This window comes from Sphaerodactylus townsendi, linkage group LG02, assembly GCF_021028975.2.
Source record: "Sphaerodactylus townsendi isolate TG3544 linkage group LG02, MPM_Stown_v2.3, whole genome shotgun sequence".
In the NCBI taxonomy this organism is placed as follows: domain Eukaryota; kingdom Metazoa; phylum Chordata; class Lepidosauria; order Squamata; family Sphaerodactylidae; genus Sphaerodactylus; species Sphaerodactylus townsendi.
Genome location: NC_059426.1, coordinates 77390859 through 77412981, shown reverse-complemented (window position 1 = coordinate 77412981; position 22123 = coordinate 77390859). Strand labels below are relative to the sequence as shown.

Below are 22123 nucleotides of genomic sequence, written 5' to 3'. Positions count from 1 at the left end.
ACAGATATGAAAAACGTACAAAATATTTACATAGCAAAACGTTACAGTTGTCTTGTGGAGGCTTTCCTCCCCCCCCCCCCACACACACATACAGAGGTATATATGCTTTTTTAACTTCATACATTAGGTTTCTTTACAGTAAGGCAGTGCAGTTCAACAGACTCTCCCAGGTAAGTAGTTAAATCCATGTGAGATGCATATATAGGAAGGTATGGTCTATGGTGTGCAGCTGAGCAAAACAACTCCAAGTGGGGGATGTTTGACTGTCAAAGAAAGTGTTCAAGGCAGAGGGAGAGAAGCCCCTCATATTAAGGGAAAGAGAAGGTGGGCTAGAGCAAGAGAAGGGGAGGAGAAAGGGCTAGCTTCAAGAGGGATGTTGCACAAGCTAATGGGACCTTGGACAGCTACACACGGATGCTCTCAGGTCTTTTCTGCACAGCACAAATATGTCTTGAGGATGTTATAAAAAGTGTTTTGGGGAGGAACTCCATACAGCTTTCTCCCCAAAACATTTTCAGATCATTTTATTTCTCCCAACCTAGATTTTTTCAAAAACCACTGAACTAGAAATCTTTTCCCCCCAGTTCTGGTTGAAGATGTCTCTTGTGAGAAGAAACCAGGCAGCAGACGTTTTATTTCTCCTGCCCAAATTTGAAGCTTCTTGCCTTCCACTCTGCTACTTTTGTCTTACCCCTGTCTGCCATTTTAGGTTGATTCTCTTTCCGCCTACTATTTGTGAAGTTTCCCTAGCATGTTTTTTCCCCTGGCAGCAATGCTGTCTGCCATTTCCCTCATCAGTGTACAGTATCACATTCATAATTGTGTGTCTATTTCAATAAAATGCTATTTTCCTTTATTAAAATTTTTGTCTGTTCAACATTTGGAGCTATGAAGTTGCATGTGAGGGAAGCCACAATGGGGCATTTGTGAGGGGATGGGTCAGATTCTTGAGGTTTTACATCACATTTTTATTGATTATACCATTAAGTTTGATATGAATAGGGGATGGGAATTCTTTGCTTTGTTCAAGTACTGTATTGTAGTGGAGGAAAAAAAGGGGGTTGGTTGGCCCAATTAGGTCTGCCCAATTAGGGGATAGGGTGGTTTATAAATCGAAACAATACATAAATAAATAAAAGTCATATAAATTTGAAGTCTTCTCTCATCTGACGGCAAGCTGACCAATAGACGCTAAGGAGACAGGAAGCAACAAATATATCCAATCAGAGTGCAAGCAACAAGTAACATCCAATCAGATCCCTGGAAATTTGGCACAGCTGTGAAGATTCCTGACTTTGTGGCTTTGAAATTACATGTGCATGGTAAAAAAAGAAATTATCTGTGTTTTCTATGCAGAGGAGTCAAAACAACACAAATTATTTTCAGGAGCTTAACACACTTGTGGAATAGGTCTTATAATGTCATCAAGGCTTTATATTTGTCCTGTACAGAAAAGACCTCAGAGCCTTGGTGGTGATGGTTTCAGCTAATCTGTGAAGGGGTCTCCGGGCCCATGCAGACAAATTGTGGAAATGGAGAAAGATCATTTGACCTGGCTGCTACTGCTCCCTTCCTGCCTGCCACCTATGGCAGCTGCTTCCTTTTGATCCTCTAGATCCAGTTCTGGCTGGGAGTAAAGTGTAGACAACTGGGGAAAACAATGGCAAACCTCCCCATAAACATGGTATGCCCGGTAAATATTGTGATGTGACATAAGACCTGATGCTTGCACAGGGGATTAACTACCTTTGTACTAATTGTGTATCTGCCAGATGTCTACAGGTTTCATACACAATGGTAAATGCTGTGCTCCTCTCTTATTAAAAAAAGTTTTAAAAAGATGTTGGTATACCCAGCCCCAGAAGCCTGCAGCTCCTCCTCCAAACTCCACAGCTGATGAATCTGCTTAGAGTACCACAACTAAGCATTGGAACTATGTAAATAGTATTGTCGAAGGCTTTCACAGCCGGAATCACTGGGGTGCTGTGTGGTTTCCGGGCTGTATGGTCGTGTTCTAGCAGCATTCTCTCCTGATGTTTCGCCTGCATCTGTGGCTGGCAACTTCAGAGGATCTGACAGTAGGAAAGGAAAGCAAGTGAAGTATATATACCTGCGAGTAAAGGTCAATACCATGTAGCTGTGAAGTCTACATAAGAACCACCAAACGCAGCGCTCAGACATGAATAAAAGAACACGAAAGCCACTGCAGACTATTTCAGCCAGAAAAATCAGCAATAGCAGAACACATAATAAACCAACCTGGACACAGAATATTATTTGAAAACACAGAAATTCTGGACCACTCTGACAACCACTACATCAGACTACACAGAGAAGCCATTGAAATCCACAAGCACATGGGCAATTTCAACAGAAAGGAAGAAACCATAAAAATGAACAGAATTTGGCTGCCAGTTTTGAAAAACACTAGAGTCAAGAGAGCGACTAATCAGCTACACATAAACACAGGATGACTATAGACAATAAACAAATCAAAGGGAACAAAGGCCAGACTACTTCTATTCAGATGCCTCACCTATTGACCTTGCTATCTCCATTGTTACTCACATGCTACACTTCATTGTTACTCTCTTGCCAGGCCACTCCTATTCAAATGCCCTCACCTATTGACCTTTACTCACAGGTATATATACTCCACTTGCTTTCCTTTCCTACTATCAGATCCTCTGAAGATGCCAGCCACAGATGCAGGCGAAAGGTCAGGAGAGAATGCTGCTAGAACACGGCCATACAGCCTGGAAACCACACAGCACCCTATGTAAATAGTGTTTGCACTTTTAGAAGAAGAGGCATTTATATTAATAGAGGAAGAGATATGGATGCTGTCAACAACCATGCTACAATAAAGTTATTTACAAAATTACATGCTCATGTAATAAAATATGTTGACTGTAGATTTTTCTTCTTTTGAGGCAAACTCAGTGTAGAGTCAGGATGGTGGTATCAGTTCTGGAATATTTCATAGTTTGAGTGTTTCAGTTAATAATCAGAAATTAGGAAGCATGGAACAAAACATTTAGTTTCAAATCCATTCTAAAGATGGTTTCTTCTCTTTTCTTTTTAATGCATTTGTTTTAAGTAACTGTTTATGAAAATTAGAATTTTAAACTACTTGGGTTTTTTCCATTCAAGGAGTTATCAATGGTAAAATCTGTACTTGTAACATTAAGTTTTTAATGGAACATCTGGTGAGGGAAGATGTAGATGGACTTTTGATTTACTGACACAAGCCCCTTTGGGGGAAAAAGAGGTTCAGAAGCTCTGACATGGTCCTGTATAAAACTAAAACCTACTCAAATCTAGAAAAGAGGGCAGGTAAAGAAAGAGCCTGCATACTGCTAATGATGATTTCTTACCCATTATCTATTTTTTAAAATTTCCAGCGTGCTTCTTACTTAAAGGTTTTAACTAGATATATATGTATAAACATTCTCACTATATATTTTTCTGTGTAGTTTTGCTTCCTAAATCAGACATCAAGTGCTAAAGATTAATGCCACTCCTTTGCAATAAAGGAACATTTGAAAAGGTAAATCCTTCAATTCCCTTATTCCAATTAGGGCCTTTTCTTGTGCAGCTGCTGAATCTTTTTTTCCCACCAAAAATGAGAGCAATCTGCTTCAAAAAAAAAAAATCAGAGTCAAAGCCAGGCTCCTGCTGGGTTGCTGGGTTTTTTTATTATTATTTTCCATCCTCCTTCAACTCTATAAGCCGATTAAAGGATATTTTACTTTTATGGGGAATGGATTTAGCCAGGCAGTTCCTAGTACCATCTGACCTCAATACACTCTTATTGCTTTGGGGTGCTTCCATCCTTAGGGTAGGTATATGACTTTAAAGTAGATTATTTGCATTCCCATGGTGGTATTCCCAAAGGACTAATCATAGCAGTTGCTGAACATATGCCTAGCAATGTCTTCTTGCCCAAGGAAGGAGGTGAGGTGATTCTAGAAAAGAAGGAAATGGCCAGTAGGGTGTGTTTTAAGGAAGGAGGAAGATAGATTTGTTCATAGTATGAATTTTCTTTCCTTGGTTTAAGAAGATTTATACACCACCTTTCTATTTAAAAATACAGTATCAAGATAGTTTACAATAAAATCCACTGGGTTTCATTCCCCACTCCTCCTCTGAGCAGCAGACTCTTATCTGATGAACTGGATTTAATTATCTGGTGAACACATGAAGTCCACTTTGCTCTAGAAGCTTGCTAGACGACTTTAGGCCAGTGCCATGTACTCAGGTGAACCTACCCTACAGGGTTGTTGTGAAATTGAAATGGAAGAGAAGAAAATTAAGTGAGCCATTTTGGGCCCCCACTGAGTCCCCATTAGGAGATGTCCCACAATTCTGATTGATATCCAGACTACAGAGTTGCCCTGGAGAAAATAGCTGCTTTAGAGGGTGGACTGTATGGCGCTGTATTCTGCTGAGGCCCTTCTCTTTCCCAACCCTGCCACCCCAGGCTCCACCTCCACATTTCCAGGAATTCCCCAACCTAGGGCTGGCAATCCTATCAGACCTTTATTTTGCCTGTCCACAGGAACAGGCCATATTAGAGAATACCAGAAGACCTACAGGATAACTTTCCCAGTGGTACTCACTGAAGTCATTTTTGTTTGCTACTTTGTTCCCCCCCCCCTCCCCCTGATCCCATTGATGCTTCCCTAACAGATGGGGAAAGGGGGATTATTTCACCTTTGTTGCCATATGCTTGCAAGCAAGGTCTATTTTACAATGTGTATTTGGAACAGTGCCCAGATTAGAACTGGGGAGTGCAGAGTTCTGTATGGAAGCAATCTGTTTTACCAAATGCCTGTATGATTGATCGATTTATTTTGTGGCATTTGTAGGCTGCTCTTCCCCTTGCAGTCTCAGGGCAGCTTCCATCATAAAAACAGGTACAATAAAATACACAGCATCCAATAATCTGAGCTGTGGAATCTCCACTAGGGTATCCCCAGATGGTGGTTGGGAATAAGGTAGCTAACAATTTTCTTGAAACAGTTGTCTGTCTCCAATTCTATTCTGGTTTGCTTTTGCTTTCTAAAGAGTGTTATAAGACCCAGGTGTGTTGCATAACAATTTGTAGACATCGTGAATATTCATCAGCTACATAAACTGAAATTAAGAAGATGCCTTGTACCAATTCAAGATGCCTTGTACCATCTGGCTTAGTACTTACCTTGGCAGTCTCTCTCAGGGTTGTATCAGATGAGATAATGGGAGTTCCCAATAAGTAGATCTTCCAGTACTTTCCTCTAAAAATCAAACATGCATGATGGAAGCCGTGTGGAAATGGGATGGTATGACAAGAGGGATGGTCATCGGTGCCCTAAAGCACAGATGTTAAACTCGCGGCCCTCCAGATGTTATGGACTACAGTTCCCATCATCATGCTGGCAGGGGATGATGGGAACTGTAGTCCATAACATCTGGAGAGTCGTGAGTTTGACACCTATGCCTTAAAGCCTTCCCATGGCTTCATGCTCTGTGGATTACACTCTCTCTTTCTCTCTCTCTCTCTCTCTCTCTCTCTCTCTCTCTCACACACACACACACACACACACACCCAAAAAATTCTAACGGTCAGTTATACTTTGATTGAGCATCCCTTTTGTCTGTCAATATTGCTGTGCAGTAGCATGAATGTGATGGTTTAGAATTTGTGTATACACTTTGCGTTTTCCCACTTCTATAAATTAAGCTTGGGCACTTTGCAGACAAGAAGATTAACAGCTTTGCAGGGACACCTAAATAACCTTTTCCTTAATGTCAGATCGTAAAATAATAATACACTGGGATCAGAGGCCAAAGTTAAACAGTGAATCAAAAGTCTTTATTTACAAGAACTAAATCAGGAAGTATTTCTGGCAAAGGAGACAGTTTTAGAGAGAAGCTGGTTTTAAGAAGTTACTGTTTACAAGTTGTTTCAGTATCTTTTAACAGTTGATAATAGGTTCATATAGGTACCTTTTTTTAGTTGATACTGTTGATACTGTTACTACAAGTATACACACAACAAGGACCCACCAGTATAGGTGCATAGTTTTCTGTTTGGCTTTCTAGTTTATGTGCTAAACCTCTAATTCTGCCCACAAATAGACAGTTTCTCAGACACTAACTCATAGACAGTTTTTCCTCTAGAATGTCTCTCTCACACAGTGCTTCTCAGAAAGGACTTGCAGCTTTCCTCCAGGAAACCCAATCCTTTCTCTCTTTAAAAGTTCAACCACCCTCAGGAGCTTCACTGCCCCATATCTGGGTCAGTTCTCCTCAGAGAAATTTACCCAAGCTACTAGTGCCGTGGTGGTGAACCTATGGCACTCCAGTTGTTCATGGACTACATTTCCCACCAGCCCCTGCCAGCATGGCCAACTGGCCATGCTGGCAGGGGCTGATGGGAATTGTAGTCCACGAACATCTGGCACGCCATAGGTTCGCCACCATTGTACTAGTGTGATTAATCAGTGTCACTGTGTTGTGGTTAACTCCAGGACCTTAGCACAGATTCCTATTTTAAATCTGTCCTTCCTGGCAATTAAAGTAGTTCAGTTCACTTAGAACTGGCCCGCAGCCACCACAGAACGGAGCTCTAACAAAACATCCATTCCCTCTGGTGTTCAATTCAGTTCTCCCCACAAAGCTTCAGTGCTCTGGCTAAGAATGCTTTGCAGTTCTCTCTAGTCAACCACATGGAGTTCCATGTTAACCCTTTGGGCTCTCAACATTCTATTGCCTGAAGGTGCCTAAGTGTCTGTATACATCACAGATGGCAGCCTTTCCTGTGCCTTCCCCCTGCACCATTATCCCAATTTGAAAGGGTGCCAGAGAGTGGTTTTGTACTCTGTTTGGGCAAGTATACAGGTACCCAGATTCGTCTCTGTATGTTTCACTGCCTCCTCAAACTGAGTTTTCATATGCTTGGTTTTAGAGAAAACTTCATAGAATTTCCAGTGTTTCATCTTTTTAAGCCCTCAGTCATTTCTAACTTATTTCCATGACTCTTTTTAGTAGAGATGGAACCCACACTTTTGCATGTTAAGTGTATATTCTACTGTTAAACTATTCATTATTATGTGATCTTTTGCTATCTTTTTTTTTTTTGGAAATGATTGAGACACATTCCACTGGAAAAAAAAATGCTATGATAAGCTGTATATCACCTGGATCCTGACATATCTTTCTGGTTTAAATGAAATCATCCCTATGAAAAGCAAGAAATTCATTTGGCAATCTACAGGAAAATTTGTATTAAATCCTTTGTGATTTCTGTACTGGCATCGGTAACATGAGAACCAGCTCTCAGACTTTTTAAACACAGGCGACCTTAACAGCCTTTCCCCACAATATGAAATTACTTTTATGTGGGAAAGAAAGCAACCTGGTCTTGGATTTCACATACTTTCTTCAGGCAAAAGGGGGCAATTTTTGCCATTCTCCCTTTCCAGGATAGATCGTTGACCCCACCCTCAATGAAGAGCACTAATCTAGGGGAGGTATTTTGGATTACAGATCCTGCAGAGCAGCTGCCAATCAGTAGTCAATACTAACCTAGAGCAATGGGCTTTTTCAGTATAAGGCAGCTTCCTGTATTCCTGTATGCTGTAGTGTTGGGTTGATTCACTCATAACAAATAAGGGTGAATCATAAAGATGTTTGCTGCTCCCTGAACAACTTGGAAGGCTGCCCTCATGCACTGAAAACTGCTGCTCTGAGCTGTCAAAAGCTCAGGCTCCTTTATTAGTCTCTGCTGCCATCATGGGGCTACTAGTTCATCCATCCATCAACAGCATGAATTTCTTTGTACTTTTCATATGAGTGCTTCGAAAAGATTTGCAAAAACCTTCAGACTTTCAGCCAGCCAGCTAGCCTCACCCCATCTTTTTTTCTTTTCTTTTTATGACAGTATCCCCTGGTACTGGCACTATTGGGAGGTCCTCCCAAATCATGAGGGGGACATTGGGGGAAACCAATGCAATGTATATATGAGTACAAACACCATTTCTTTGTACAAAACGAGCACTGCTTTTCAGCCAAACGTTTTGTGCATTTGAAGTTATTGAGGAAATCCTAACATCCACTAAGAATTTTCCCACAGTAAAACTTGAAGATCTTTTGCTATTTAAATGGTGAAGTATCCTGAGATGATTTTGAAAAAATAAGATCTATCCTGGCGTATGAGATGGACCACACAGAATCCACTTACAACACATCTTGCTTACATACTTGGATACCAATTGGAGAAAGTGGGCAAGAGTGGCCCTAAGGGTATTTGCTAGGAAGAATTGGTGGGTGGGGAAAGGATTCAACATGAACTCCTACTCGCCAGTTCTCCTCTGCAAATGGGCCCTGCTCAGAGGTGGGATTCAGCAGGTTTGCACCACTTCGGCAGAACCAGTTGTTAAAATGGGGCTTACAAACAACTAGTTGTTAAATTATTTGAATCTCACCATTGGAACCAGTTGTTAAATTATTTGAATCCCACCACTGGCCCTGCTCCTATATTAGCACTGGGGGGCGGGGGGTACAATATTAGGAGCCCTATGTTTGCAACAAACAATTTAGTTTTGCCAAGGCCTGAACCACCTTCAGTTTTAGTTGGTCTGAAAATCTACATTGGCTGAATTGTACTTTTGGTTTTATTTCTGTGTTTTATCCTGAGTTAACTCGTAAAAAAGTTGTGCTAGATGCTCATGGACTAACTGCATATTAAATACCTGCACTAAGTGTCATGATGGATGGCAGGATGACCATAATGGTTTAAAACAGGTTTATTTACAGCTAACAATAAGAAAAATTAGAACAGTTAACAGCTAACAGAAGTGTTCTGTCTTAACTCTCTCAGGTCTTAGTTGCAACTTCTTTCCCTGGGTCTCTTAACTCTGCCCATCAATTCAAACTCTTAAAGGCACACATCACCCTACTAGAGTTGCCAGGTGCTCCCTGGCCACTGACTGAGTATGGAGAGTAGGCTTGCAAAATCCAGGTTGGGAAACTCCTGGAGATTTAGGCAGTGGCATAGCACCAACAGGACAGGGAGGGGGGCGCGATGCCCCGGGCGTGTGCCTGTGTGGGGCGTGGCATAGTGGGGGCATGGCATGGAAGGGGCACAGGGGCATGAGTGCCCCGGGCGCAGTTCCAGAGGATCCCCAGGTTCCAGCTAGAGGCTGGCATTCCCAGGCTGCACATGTAACTAAACAGCTTTGAGAGAAAGGGACTTTAAGATGGAGAAGGAGGGGAAGGGGGCTTAAATCTTTCCCTGCCCACAGTTTTTCCTTTGCAAATAACTTTCCACATATTCTTTTCCTTTATATAATCCATGAAGCAAATGTATTGGAGAATAAAGAGTTTTTCCAATAGCTGTATTTTCTAACATTCTTCCAAGAGAGAACTACAGTAATTTCATTACTCCTGGAGATTGTGAGGAAAGATTGATTTCCAGCTTTTTATTACAAGCAAGGGGGCATTTTCAGATAATAGAGCTAAAATTAGTGTATATTTAAAGGTTAATAAGGACCAGCATCTCGAAAATACTACCAAGATAGCTTTCACCATTCTAACATGGCAAGAGTACAGGCAGGACTAGTTGAAACACTTCGGAACGCTGAGAAAGTGGTCAGGATGAAAATTACTTGCCTAATGAAATCAGTTTCAAATATCTGTAAATGTCATGATTATTGACTCTCTGGACTATAGTTTGACTTCTAGCAAAGAACATAAGAACATAAAAAAACAGCCTGCTGGAACAGACCAGAGTCCATTTAGTCCAGCACTCTGCTACTACCTTTGGGAATGGTTGGTGCCCTCAGAAAATGACAAATCCCAGCGTTCCTTCAACGAAGACTTGACAGTTAAACCAGTTTGAAGTGAGTTTTGTAGTGTAGATAAAGGCCAAATTGTGAGTTTTGTGGGTGAACAAGGCTTTAAGGGCAGTGTTTCTGTGCTATCCATCTGTAAATGACACTTTCTCCTCCCTTAGCTCCAGCTCACAGGTAAACACACAAGGAGTGCAGCTTCCGAAGACCACACACTAGGAGAAATCATGGGTTGGATCCAGACTGAGCTTGACATTTCCACTGATTCCCCCTTCCCACTACAGACCCCCTCATGTCACTTCTCAAGGTCCTTCATCCCCCAGGAGGAGCATTTTGAGGAGATCAGTGGAATGGGGGTGGGGGGATAGTGTTCCAATCTGCTGACAAAAAAATTGTTCAGGATCCAACACCACAGGAACAAAGCAGTGGTGTTTCCTGAACTCTCATGTTTCCAGATAAGAGTAGGATGATGTAGCAGTGGTGGTGTAACCGCTATTACAAATACTGTGTGGATCAGTGAAAGTACTTTGCCAAGAATGTTCAACCTACCTAATTCATGGGAGAGGGGATTCTACTATTCTTTCTCTGGAAACGTATGTTCTCTCTCCAGATGTTCCACACAGAACTTGTGGCAAGCTTTCAAAATGTACCTTGTAATCTTCAGGAGGGAGTGGGTATCCAGGATGAGTTGAGGGCATCTTCTTCTCTACATTGTACAGCTGATTCAGACTGTTCCTACTTCAGATCAAGCCAGACTTTCCAGATGGCTGTGGGCAATCTAGAAGAGGAAGGAAGGTGAGTATTTGAAAATAATCAGTGTTCCCATTATAACCTCTATAATATACCCATTATTCTGAACAAACTTCCAAATGTCAAGACACACATACATGTATCCTGGCAAATAAAACTTAAGCAAACAAAAATATTTACTGAATGCCTATCAAGCATGGTAATTGCACATGGAAGAGAAGATAGCAGTGACATTTGTAGAAAATCAATCACTCTTAGTATGCTTGGTATCATTCTGAGGATGTTTGTCTGACAAATTCGGAAATTAAAAAAGGATTCCAGCTTATCTGCCCTAATTAAACTCTACCCTTATTTCAATCTTTACCTAATTAATGATTTCTGATAAGGGAAGAATATTTATAGGGGGCACATGTACGACATGGGTAGTGACTCTGCAGACAGCGCTGGGAGAACCCTTGCTTATTCCAAGACAGCATCTTTTTGGAATAGTAAGTATTTGGAAGTATTTGCTGGCATATTTTGTGCGTGTGTATGTGTGTGGAGGGGATTTATTGTGGATCTCATCTCTAAATTCTTTCTAAGGATGTTTATGAAAGAAGTAAATGTCATTCACTTGCATTTGACTTTCTGCCAAATGCCTGTGCGGCTGTTCTATTGTTAGATTAGTGTACTTATTGCAGTTCCATTGCCAAGAACAAAAATGTCTTTCCACCAAATTGCATGGCCAATATCTATGCAAAGGGTTGCATTTGTTTTGTATTTTTAAAAAGTACTTTTAAGAATGACCATTTTTATATTTTACTGCAGGAGTCCTCAAGTAGCACTTTAGGAAAATGGAAATGTCCCTCCTCTCCCCAAACCCACCCCCAAATCTTCAAGAATTTCCCATCCCAAAGTTGTTGGCAGCCTAAGGGCAAGGGCCCAGCTGACTGAGGAATGCACCTTATTTTGGGCAGGAGGTAAAGGCTCAGCAGCCAAAGCAAGTCCCCTGTTCACCTCAAATATTACCACAGAACTGCAAATCTACTTATCACATTTGTAAGACTTTTTATGTTACCATATGCAGTGGCGTATCTAGGCAAACTTGAGCCCTAGGCAAAACCTGAGTTTGATGCCCCCCACCAGGTCGTTTCAAAGTCACCATCACATTATAGAACATGCCCCAACTCACAAATCTGAACACAGCAATGGGCCATGCCCACAGCAGAAATATTTTTTGGAAAACATGTTCCAAATCCTTTCAAAATGTTTTATTACTGCTATGAAAACATTTTATGGTGTTGTATCCAGTCCCCCCAATTGGGGGAAACATCATCACTTTCAATGTTATTTAAACTGGGGACCCCAGATTCTCCCTTTAAGGTGGATTTAAAAGGAGAATCTGGGCTCCCAAGTTTAAACAAGTGATGCTGGAATCCACCCTCAAACAGCATCATTTTCAATGGTGTTTAAAGTAGGGAGCCCAGATTCTCCTTTTAAATCCACCTTAAAGGGAGAATCTGGGGTCCCCAGTTTAAACAACATTGAAAGTGATGCTATTTTGGGGTAGATTCTCCCCCACCCTGAAACAGCAACACTTTCAATGTTTAAACTGGGGACCTCAGATTCTCCCTTTAAATCCATGCCAAAGGGTGGGGGGATTTAAAAGAAAAATCTGGGGAAATTTGGGGGGGGAGTGCTTGCTGTCAGGGGTACAATTGTTAAGCTAGCAGCACCAAACTTTCAGGGTATCTTTAGGAGACTCTCCTAATGATACCACCCAGATTTGGTGAAGTTTGGTTCAGGGGGTTCAACGTTATGGACCCTCAAAAGTGTAGCCCCCATGTTCTATTAGCTCCCATTGGAAACAATGAGGGATAGGGGCATCCCCTTTGGCAGTCTATAACTTTGGACTCCCTGAACCAAACCTCACCAAAACTGGGTGATAGCATCATGAGAGTCTCCAGAAACATTCCTGGTGCTGCTAGCTTAAAAACTGCACCCCCTGCAGGCAAGGACGTAGGTAGGGGAGGGTTCTTGGGTTCAACCCGCCCATTCATGTCCGAAGCTCCGCCCACCCGTTTGTGGGTTTAAAAAACATTTTAGTGTTTTTTGGTTTTTGGCCTGCAGGGGGCGAATTGTTTAGGCTAGCAGCACCAAACTTCCAGAGATTGTTTGGGGGACTCTCTTGATGATACTAACCAGGTTTGGTGAGGTTTGGTTCAGGGGGTCCAAAGTTATAGACTCCCAAAGGGGGTGCCCCATTCTCCATTGTTTCAAATGGGAGCTAATAGAAGATGGGGGCTACACCTTTGAGGGTCCATAACTTTGGACACCCACAGACAAACTTCCTGAAACATAGATGGTATCGTGGGGCGTGTCTCCTAAAGATACCCTGAAAGTTTGGTGCTGCTAGCTTAACAATTGTACCCATGACAGCAGGCACCCCTCTCACATTTCCCCAGATTCTCCTTTTAAATCCACCCCCTTCGGCATGGATTTAAAGGGAGAATCTGAGGTCCTCAGTTTAGAAGAAGAGGAGGAGGAGTTTGGATTTATATCCCCCCTTTCTCTCCTATAGGAGACTCAAAGGGGCTTACAATCTCCTTGACCTCCCCCCCTCACAACAAACACCCTGTGAGGTGGGTGGGGCTGAGAGAGCTCCGAAAAGCTGTGACTAGCCCAAGGTCACCCAGCTGCCATATGTGAGAGTGCATAGGCTAATCTGAATTCCCCAGATAAGCCTCCACAGCTCAAGCGGCAGAGCAGGGAATCAAACCTGGTTCCTCCAGATTAGAATGCATCTGCTCTTAACCACTATGCCACATTGAACGTGATGCTGTTTCAGGGTGGGGGAGAATCCACCCCAAAATAGCATCACTTTCAATGTTGTTTAATTGGGGACCCCAGATTCTCCCTTTAAGGTGGATTTAAAAGGAGAATTTGGGCTCTCTAGTTTAAACACCATTGAAAGTGATACTATTTGGGGGTGGATTCCAGCATCACAGCAGCTGCCTGGGGCGGGAGGGGGGACGTAAAACTCAGATTTTGCACCGGGCTCCATTTTCCCTCTATGCCTCTGCTTGGAGGGGAGGGCAGGAAAAAAGGAACCTGCCCAGTTGCAGGCTGGGAGCCAGCACAGTGCTGGTGGGGGGCAGGGGAGGGAAGGGCGGGGGAGTCTGCCATCCCCAGCCTTGGAGAGCTGCTTTTATAAGCGCTAGGCTGGGGGCGGGACTTGAGGAGGCGTAACCATGCCCTAGGGGCGGGGCAGGTGTGGCCTCACCCCCGAAATCCCCCCCCATTAAAAATCTATACCTATGTCCCTGCCTGCAACACTGAAACAAAAACACTGAAAATACAAAAAAATCCCACAAACAAACCTGCATTTTTGGCGCCTACCACAAGGTGGCGTCCTGGGCAACTGCCCACTTTGCCCAATGGGAGGAACGCCTCTGACCATATGTTATGTTACCACACATTCCATCTCGGTGAAAACACTAGGAATTAAACTGTGCACTCTCACATTTTTAAAATCAAATCTACAGTCCGTCTTAGATAAATCTATACCTGGGTTCTTTACTGTGACTCCTTATTTATTTATTAAACATGTGCCAGTGGTAAGTCATAATAAGCAATGTGTACTAATCTAACAACAACTACATTTTTCATTACAAATAAAAATGTGTTTGATTTTAAGGAGACGTCATGACTTCAGTGACGATTGGCCTGTGGCGGCTGTCTGTCTCAGTGATTATCTTCTCTTATATCTCAGCAGCCTATCCTTCTTTGGAGAGGTAAAAAAAATCCTTTCAGTGACTCAGCTGTTCTCCCTTTCTTCCTTAAACAGCTTTTGGGTGTAATGGTTCACTAAACAATTCAAAGATTCCCCACTTTCAGCTATCCCAGGAGCGGTTTAGGAATCAGGGATGAACGAGACATTATGTATGTCTTCAGTTTGAGGGAAGGGAAAGGAATGTTTCACTTTCCTTCCAGGGATTTGTCTGCTCAGAATCAAAAGTTATGTTTCTCCCCAAGAACAGACAAACAGCTGGGAAGGAAAGAACAATCACTTCTGCTCCTCCTTTCAATCAGAAGCCTTTTATAGCTGCTTTACTTGAGGAAAGCAAGCCCACAGGGAAAAGAATTGCAGCACCATATATATCTCATAGCTGCAAACTCATGTACATTCAGTCCAATAAATACAAAAAGTGACATAATGGCATCCTAGACAAGTTTACTGAAGCATGTGCTTTGGTAGCTAGAGTCCATACGGAATCTTGCACACAAAACTATATACTACAATAAATGTTCATCATTAAGTATTCCCAGTACTCTTTTATACCTTTGATCCCTCCACCAGAACAACTATCCTGCTTGAATGTATTGTACAGTCCAGTGACATTCTGAATCTTGCAGGCAATGAAGCGTGGTTTGGAATTGTGGGAATATGATCTGTATTTGAATTGACACCTGCCCCCCTTTCAAATGGTGCAAATTCATTGATCTGGATTTTTTGTATTTCAACTTTTCAATAGCCAGTAAACAAACAAATAAATAAATACAATGTGAAATATCTTCCTAATGATGGAAATAACTCAATTAGAATCTAAAATGAGCTATTGGTAACCAAGATCTAAACAAGAATCATAAAAAATATTTCAATTAAATTAAATGTTATCTAAATTGCTGGCTTTAGTTTCCATTATCCTATCTCACTCTGAATAATCATAGTATCAGAGGATGTACTTAAGAAAGGGAAATAGCTTCTTTGTCATCTACAACATCCTAGGAAATTACTGCAAATTTTCAGAATTGCCAACAATGTTTAGTAGCCAAGTTAATTAACTTTCACTTTTCTGCATCTAACAATAACATGGCAGGCTGATACGGAAAATGAAATCTAAGTGTAGCCAGTCATTGAAAGAGTATGACAAAATGAAACACACCTCATCACAGATCAAAGGTGCCAGTAAATTAATTTATATCAGGATGAATACCTCCTCATGAACTCATAAGATGATATGTAGGTCTAGGGTCAAACTCCTGACTGATGCAAACCCGCTTGAAGGCAATAAGGAAACTCTACTTTATGACATGGTATGTTCAAAAGGGCAGCCTGTGCTTTGTAATAGATAAAGAGTACTGGACTAATATCTCAGAGACTGAGGTTCAATCCCCACTCATGCTATGGAAGTTTGCTGAGTGCCCTCTCAGTATAATCTACCTCAAAGGGTTGTTGTGATAATAAAATGGAGGATAGAAAAATAATGCCAGCCGCTTTGGGTTCCCACTTGTGGAGAAAGATAGTCTTCAAATGCATAAAATAAAATACATGGCACTAGGCATATATATGGAGTAATATGATAACATGTAGTACATACATACTAGAAGTTCAGTTAATGCTAAAGTTTAAAGACCTAGCATTGAAAACAATTACAAATAGTTGTAACATCTATTAGCAGAAAATAAGGATTTGATTGATAGTAAGGATAGGCTTTAAGAAATAGGCCAGATCCACACAGGAGACAAAGCAATAAGAACAAGAATAGCAGTATGAAACCACTGAATTTTGAGCATTGAATACATGAGCGATGAATATTTCAGTGAAATCACAGGATTTGTAATAGGAGAATCAAAATAAATAACAAGCATAAAAATAACAAGCATAAAAGGGTTCATACACATTGTGGTATAGTGTGAGATGTGACCCAATGATATAATAGTTATAATGCTGGACTGGATCTGGGAGACCCAAGTTCAAAACCCCACCCTGCTATGAAAGCTGTCTTGTTGAGCAGTTCCTCATTCAGCCTAACCTACCTAATGAGGCTGTTATTGTGACAATAACATGGAAGAGGAGAGAATGATGTTGTCAACTGCTTTGCACTTCCGCTGGGGAGAAATGTGTGGTATAAATATCTAAACAGCAGCATATTTCTGATTATTCTTTTCTCCCCCTAAATTCCAGACATCAGAGGCAAGCTGAAGCCAAGGTAGCAGATTACTTGGGTACATTGAGAGAGCTTGAAAGAACACACAACTTGCTTCAAAGCATAATGAATTCCAAGCGCAGGTAAAAATGTGGATAATGTGTAAGAAGTAAAACAAACTAACAAAACAGTTTACATTGCAGTGCTTAGAAAACATACTTGTAAGATTGTTCTAATGATGCTTAAATTTATACCTGCGGCAGCCAGAGCTTGAAGTAGGAACATGAGTACTGGTACTGTGTTGAAAGTCTCCTCTTCTCTCTGAAGCAAACCTTGCCAGTAGTGGTGGAGAAAGGAACTAGTTTGTACAGGATAACAGGTTCCTAGAGGGGGGGAAAAGATGAAGACAGAAAACATGCTAAGGGTGGTAGAAAGGATGTCTCCTCTCTGAATTTCTGATTGGATGGAGAAAGAGGAGTTGCAAATGGAAATGTGTTTTCCATTTAAAGCAAATAAAAACAATGGAATAAAGAAAAAGAAACTAGAATAAATAAAAAGTACAGATTAAAAAATCTGCACAATGACACCAGTTAGGGATAAGCAGATGTTTCTACAATCTTGGGCTGATTCCACATGGACCAAAAACCGCAGTGTGAAAATGGTGTGAAAACGGTGTAAAAGGGTTCATACTGTTTTCACACTGTTTTCACACTGCTGTTTTTGGCCCATGCGGAATCAGCCTCGGAGAAAATGCCTTCACCAGAAGAAAATCTGGGGAAAAAAATGGGATGAGGGACTAGAATGGGGAAAAGTAGCCCTGCAAAAGCCCCCTTTCCCCTCCTGATACACCCAGGTCTCCTTGTGAGTCTTTTGCATATAAAAACTATATTTTTTTAAAAAAGGAAAAAAGCGTTAAGACTAAAATAAACTCAAACTGAAAGTTCTGTGCAAATCCCTAGTAAAGTACAAGTTAAACAAGGTGCTAGTAAGAGTCAAAAATATGTACAGACACTGTGTGTAGAAACAGGACATGCCTCTGAGACCTTTCACAGTTATAAGCATCTTCAATTTCTGCTTCTTTTTTATGTTTCTGCAATGACAAAGAATAGACATATACTTTTTAAAAATGTGAAAGTTGGGAATTCAGAGAAATGAGCAGATCACAGAAGCAGATTGTTATAATATTGTATGACAGTACAGTTGCTATACTGTCTACCAGTTGTTGTTTTTTTTAAAGTTCTCTGGTGGCAGACGTGGAAGCAAGGAAAGTGTGGGGAGAATGGCATCAGAGTCATCTGTTGCCACTACAAATATCTCTGTGTTCTCTTCTACATTCAAACAGCAATGAAAGCTATTCAGAGATTCATTTCAGTGTGGACACAGCCTCATCTCTGCATTATTACTCTACTTCCAAGTTCCCACTTGGAGCAAGCCAAGTTGACTCTAATTGCAGGGATAATATATGACCATTGCTAGGGTGCTAGGGTGGTGAAAAGGAGCCTGAGCCCCACCAATCATTTGTCCTGCCCCTCCAATCAGCACTACAGTTGATGTGAAACCCATCATGAGTCTTTCAAGTGTAAATTCTCTAGGGCCCCTTCCGCACACGCAAAATAATGCGTTTTCAAATCACTTTCACAACTGTTTGCAAGTGGATTTTTCTATTCCGCACAGCTTCAAAGAGCACTGAAAGCAGTTTGAAAGTGCATTATTCTGCATGTGCGGAATGAGCCTATGTAATAAAAGGAAGGAGCTGAAGTAAAAAGGTGTGAATCCTATAATAAATCTTCCAAATGTGGATTCTCTATGCAGTTGGCTAGAACAGAATTAGCAGTTAGCAGGGCTGAAGTGTCCTAATTTTAAAAGCCGTGTGTGTGTGTGTGTGTGTGTGTGTGTGTGTGTGTGTGTGTGTGTGTGTGTGTGACAGACAGAGGATGTCTGAATTTTTTTTTTTGCACTCTTCTAATTTTTGTAATCCTAGATCTATTGCATTGCTTATTAGATCTCTCATTATATTCAGTTACTGGCTACGGGCCTTCCAGTACATTCAGTTTGTGCAGTTGAGATGTTTAAGGTGCTTCAATTAATATTGATCTCCCTTCCATGATAGTTAGTCTCCTGACTATCTATATGGTCATTAGGGACTTATGCATTACTACTTTCACATAGGAATGACAGGATTTTTTTCTAAGGAAAAATTACTTTGCCTTGCTTTAAACACTTTCCCCCACTCCTGGTTCATTCATAGATACACAAAAGAAAATCTCAGCAGCCTCAAAATTTATGGAAAATCAGCAGGAGAAGATAATGTGAATAAGAAAAGTAACAGGGGGAGAGCTCAGTTTTTTCACCATATTATTTCCATACAGCATGGTTACAAAGCATTATTACAATTATGTTTTTCTTACACACATTGATTTTTAGCTATTATCAAGCCCTAGCTTCTCCCATAATTAATCACCAAGACCCTTAGTTATGAAACTCCTAGCAGGACTCACTCATAGACTCACTCACTCATTTATTTATTCATGTTAATTTTATATTTCCTACAACTGAAAGCAACTGAACGAATAGGTAGATATGAATAGCACAATGTAGCCTGATCTATGGAGGACATTTTCATACTAATTTGCTTGACTAAACTGGAACATTGGAGGTCTCACTGGAGTGGTAGAGCTGCAAATTTTGTGAAGTCATTTTCTAGAAGAAAAGGTTTTCTGGGAATATGTCTAATTTCTGCAGCTTTACATTATGCAGTGAATTACAGCTGACACTGCTTTTGAGTGGGTACAAACTTCACAGAAGAAAGAAAGAATATATGTCCATGCAACTCTGGCCTTGTTTTTTGCCCATTTCTAATGCATCAGAGACCAGAATGCATTCAGAGTGAGGGATGTACCTGGTTTTGCTGATAAAATCTCTGATAACATCTCTGACGATTGGAGGAATTCAGAAGAGACTTGTTTGCAGATTGTGCAGAAACTTAACGCAAGGTAAGGAAGAGTGCCACAGAAAGTATGTACATTTTCTTACTAAAACATTTAATATGAATGGAGGGAAATAGCCAGAAAATCGCTGAAGAGTGAAAACAGATGTTTTTGAAATGTCAGAAAGGTTGAACGTAGCTACAGAATGAATGTTCTAATAACATACAAAAACACTGGAAGCTGCTCAGTAGCACTGCACATCCTTATCTGCCAGAAGGCCCCAGGACAGTATCCAACATCTCTAGTAAAAAGGATCTTGGGTAGCAAAACCGGAGAAATCTTCCTGACATACCTTTGAGAGTCTCTACTAGCTGAAGTCAACAATACTCAATTAGATGAACTAACACACTGCACAGGTGTAAGATAGTTTCTTATAAATTTGGGGTTGATATGAAGAATAAGTACTGGGTCAGTCTCAGGAAACCCTTTGACGTACTGGAACAAAGGCTTGGTTCAACTGTGGTCATGTCTGCCGTTCTTTTCTTCTGGCATGACTGGGTAGTCCCTGCCAGCTTCCTTTCCATTAAAGCAGCAGAGAGAAGAAATGCTCCTCCCTGCTAAATAAACCAGGAGATCACCTAGCCAAATTTGGTTGGTTAGCAAGTAAAATTAGGAAAATCTGGGTTAGTCATTAATAATTTTATCAGGATATTTATATTTTAAGATTGTAAATGCTCTTGTAAAGTTCTGTATTATTTTTTTAGTATTTTTGTATTCTGGTATTATGTACTATGATACTTTTATTCTCTAGTTTTGGACTGTATAAATGAATAAGTGAAATGCTAAATAAAGAAGATATGTTAGGTGAGGTTGATCTTCTCCATCATATTGATGCATTTTGAAGTAACGTGGGAACACACAAGGACTTGTGGGAGGCATACCATTTCCTTCTTCCCATCGTTTTCTTTTTCCCTTCTCTGAAAGCTCACACAGCCTCTCCCCCTTTCCTGGTTCCTTCTCTTCTTCCCACTCAGCAGCCAACATATCTTTATGTGCCTGCCTCCCCCTCTTCAGCTTTGTCTGCTCCCCCTTTCAAACAGCAGCCTCTACCTATAAAAACTTTGTCCCAGTTATGTGGTCCCACTTACAGGGCAGTGCACCTCACTGTCCCCTCAATCTCCCCCCCCCTCTGTTCCTCCTCCTGCAACCCCCAAGAGCATCCTCATATCCTCTCCCCTTTCTCTGCCTCATTCTCTCCTTCTCAAACCACCCTTTTATCTGCCTTCTCATTTACAAACCAACCTTTTTTCAGTCTCCCCATCTTCACCTATATCTTTTATTTAGTTACCTCATTTGTTCCTTGCCTTTCTCCATAGTGGTGACCAAAGCAGCATATCATTCTCCTTTCCTCCTTTTTATCTGCCGAACAATTCTAGGAGGTAGGTTAGGCTGAAAGTATGTTATGGGTCTCAGATCACCCAGTGAGATTTCACAGAAACATGTGGATCAACCTAGGTCTCTCTGACCCTATTCTGAAGCTCTAACAGTTACACCACAATGGCTTCCATAGGGTGGCTACCGTTGAACAGTAGCAGCAGACAAGCTTAGTTGAGTCTGCGGGTCAGGTGGTATCAAGTCACCCAGAAGTTGCTTATAGGTTTAGGTTTGCCAGCCTCCAGGTGAGAATTGAAAATCTCTCCAACTTACAACTGAATTCTAGACAACAGAGATCTGTCCTCCTGGAGCAAATCCCTGCTTTGGAGGGTGGACTGTATGGCATTATATTCAGTTGAGACTTCTCCCCTCCTCATATCCTGCCCTCCTCAGACTCCACCACATCATTTCTAAGAATTTCCCAACCTGAAACTGACAAAGGCCTGTTTCCAAGGTACTCTCCCTCAAAGGCCAAAATAGACCTGGAAAGGGCCTTTCCTCCCTCAATTTATACCTATTGTTGTGAGCCCTATCCTCTGCCAATAGGAACAGCTCCCTACCCTCTTCTGAGTGAGAGCCTTTCTAATACGTAGACAGCAATCATGTTCCCCCTCAACCTCCTCTTCTTCAGACTGAACACTCCCAAGGACCCATTGTCTCATTCAGTGAATTTTCCAGAATTCCCACAAGCACCTGAAATGCTGTTCTTTGCTTGAGATGTATTCCCAAATGATACACACATATTCTTCATTCTATCATTCTCTTCATTCTTTCTTTGACTGTGTGTTCCTGCATTGCAGGGGGTTGGACTTGATGGCCCTTGGGGTCTCTTCCAACTTTATGATTTTATGACTCATCTCCCCCCTTCCAAAAATGACTAACAAGATGGCAATTTTCTAATAATCAACATAGAAATTCTTGGGGTTCATCAGAGGCTTAATGTCCCATGGTGCACAAACATATACTTTTCTTCTGGGAAACTGAACAGAAGTGGGACAGCATAATCTTGATTTTTTTTTTGCCTCCTGCAGCAGTCCCCTTGACAGAAACCTCCTGTCAGGAGAACAGCAGGATCTGATTAAATCAAGAAGGGAGCAGGAAAGGGGTGTGATAGGGTCTACAGACCTGGGGTACCTCATTTGTGTTATAGTACTTCACACCATGAATCCTACAAACACAAAATGATGGGCCATCAAACTGGCTGTCATAGCATAGTTCATGGTCACCGTTTTCCCAGACAGTAAGATTACAGGGCAGCATTATATAG

General features: G+C 41.3%; 1 protein-coding gene across 1 annotated transcript in view; it reads left to right on the top strand.

Annotated features, from left to right (window-relative positions):
* The window catches only part of CDHR5 (cadherin related family member 5), an 83642-nt gene that overhangs the window by 18284 nt on the left and 43235 nt on the right, over nt 1-22123 (top strand). Inside the window, 3 exon segments of the mRNA XM_048484566.1 lie at nt 10581-10631; nt 16534-16638; nt 19363-19488. Of these exon segments, the coding sequence (XP_048340523.1) occupies nt 10581-10631; nt 16534-16638; nt 19363-19488 (282 nt within the window).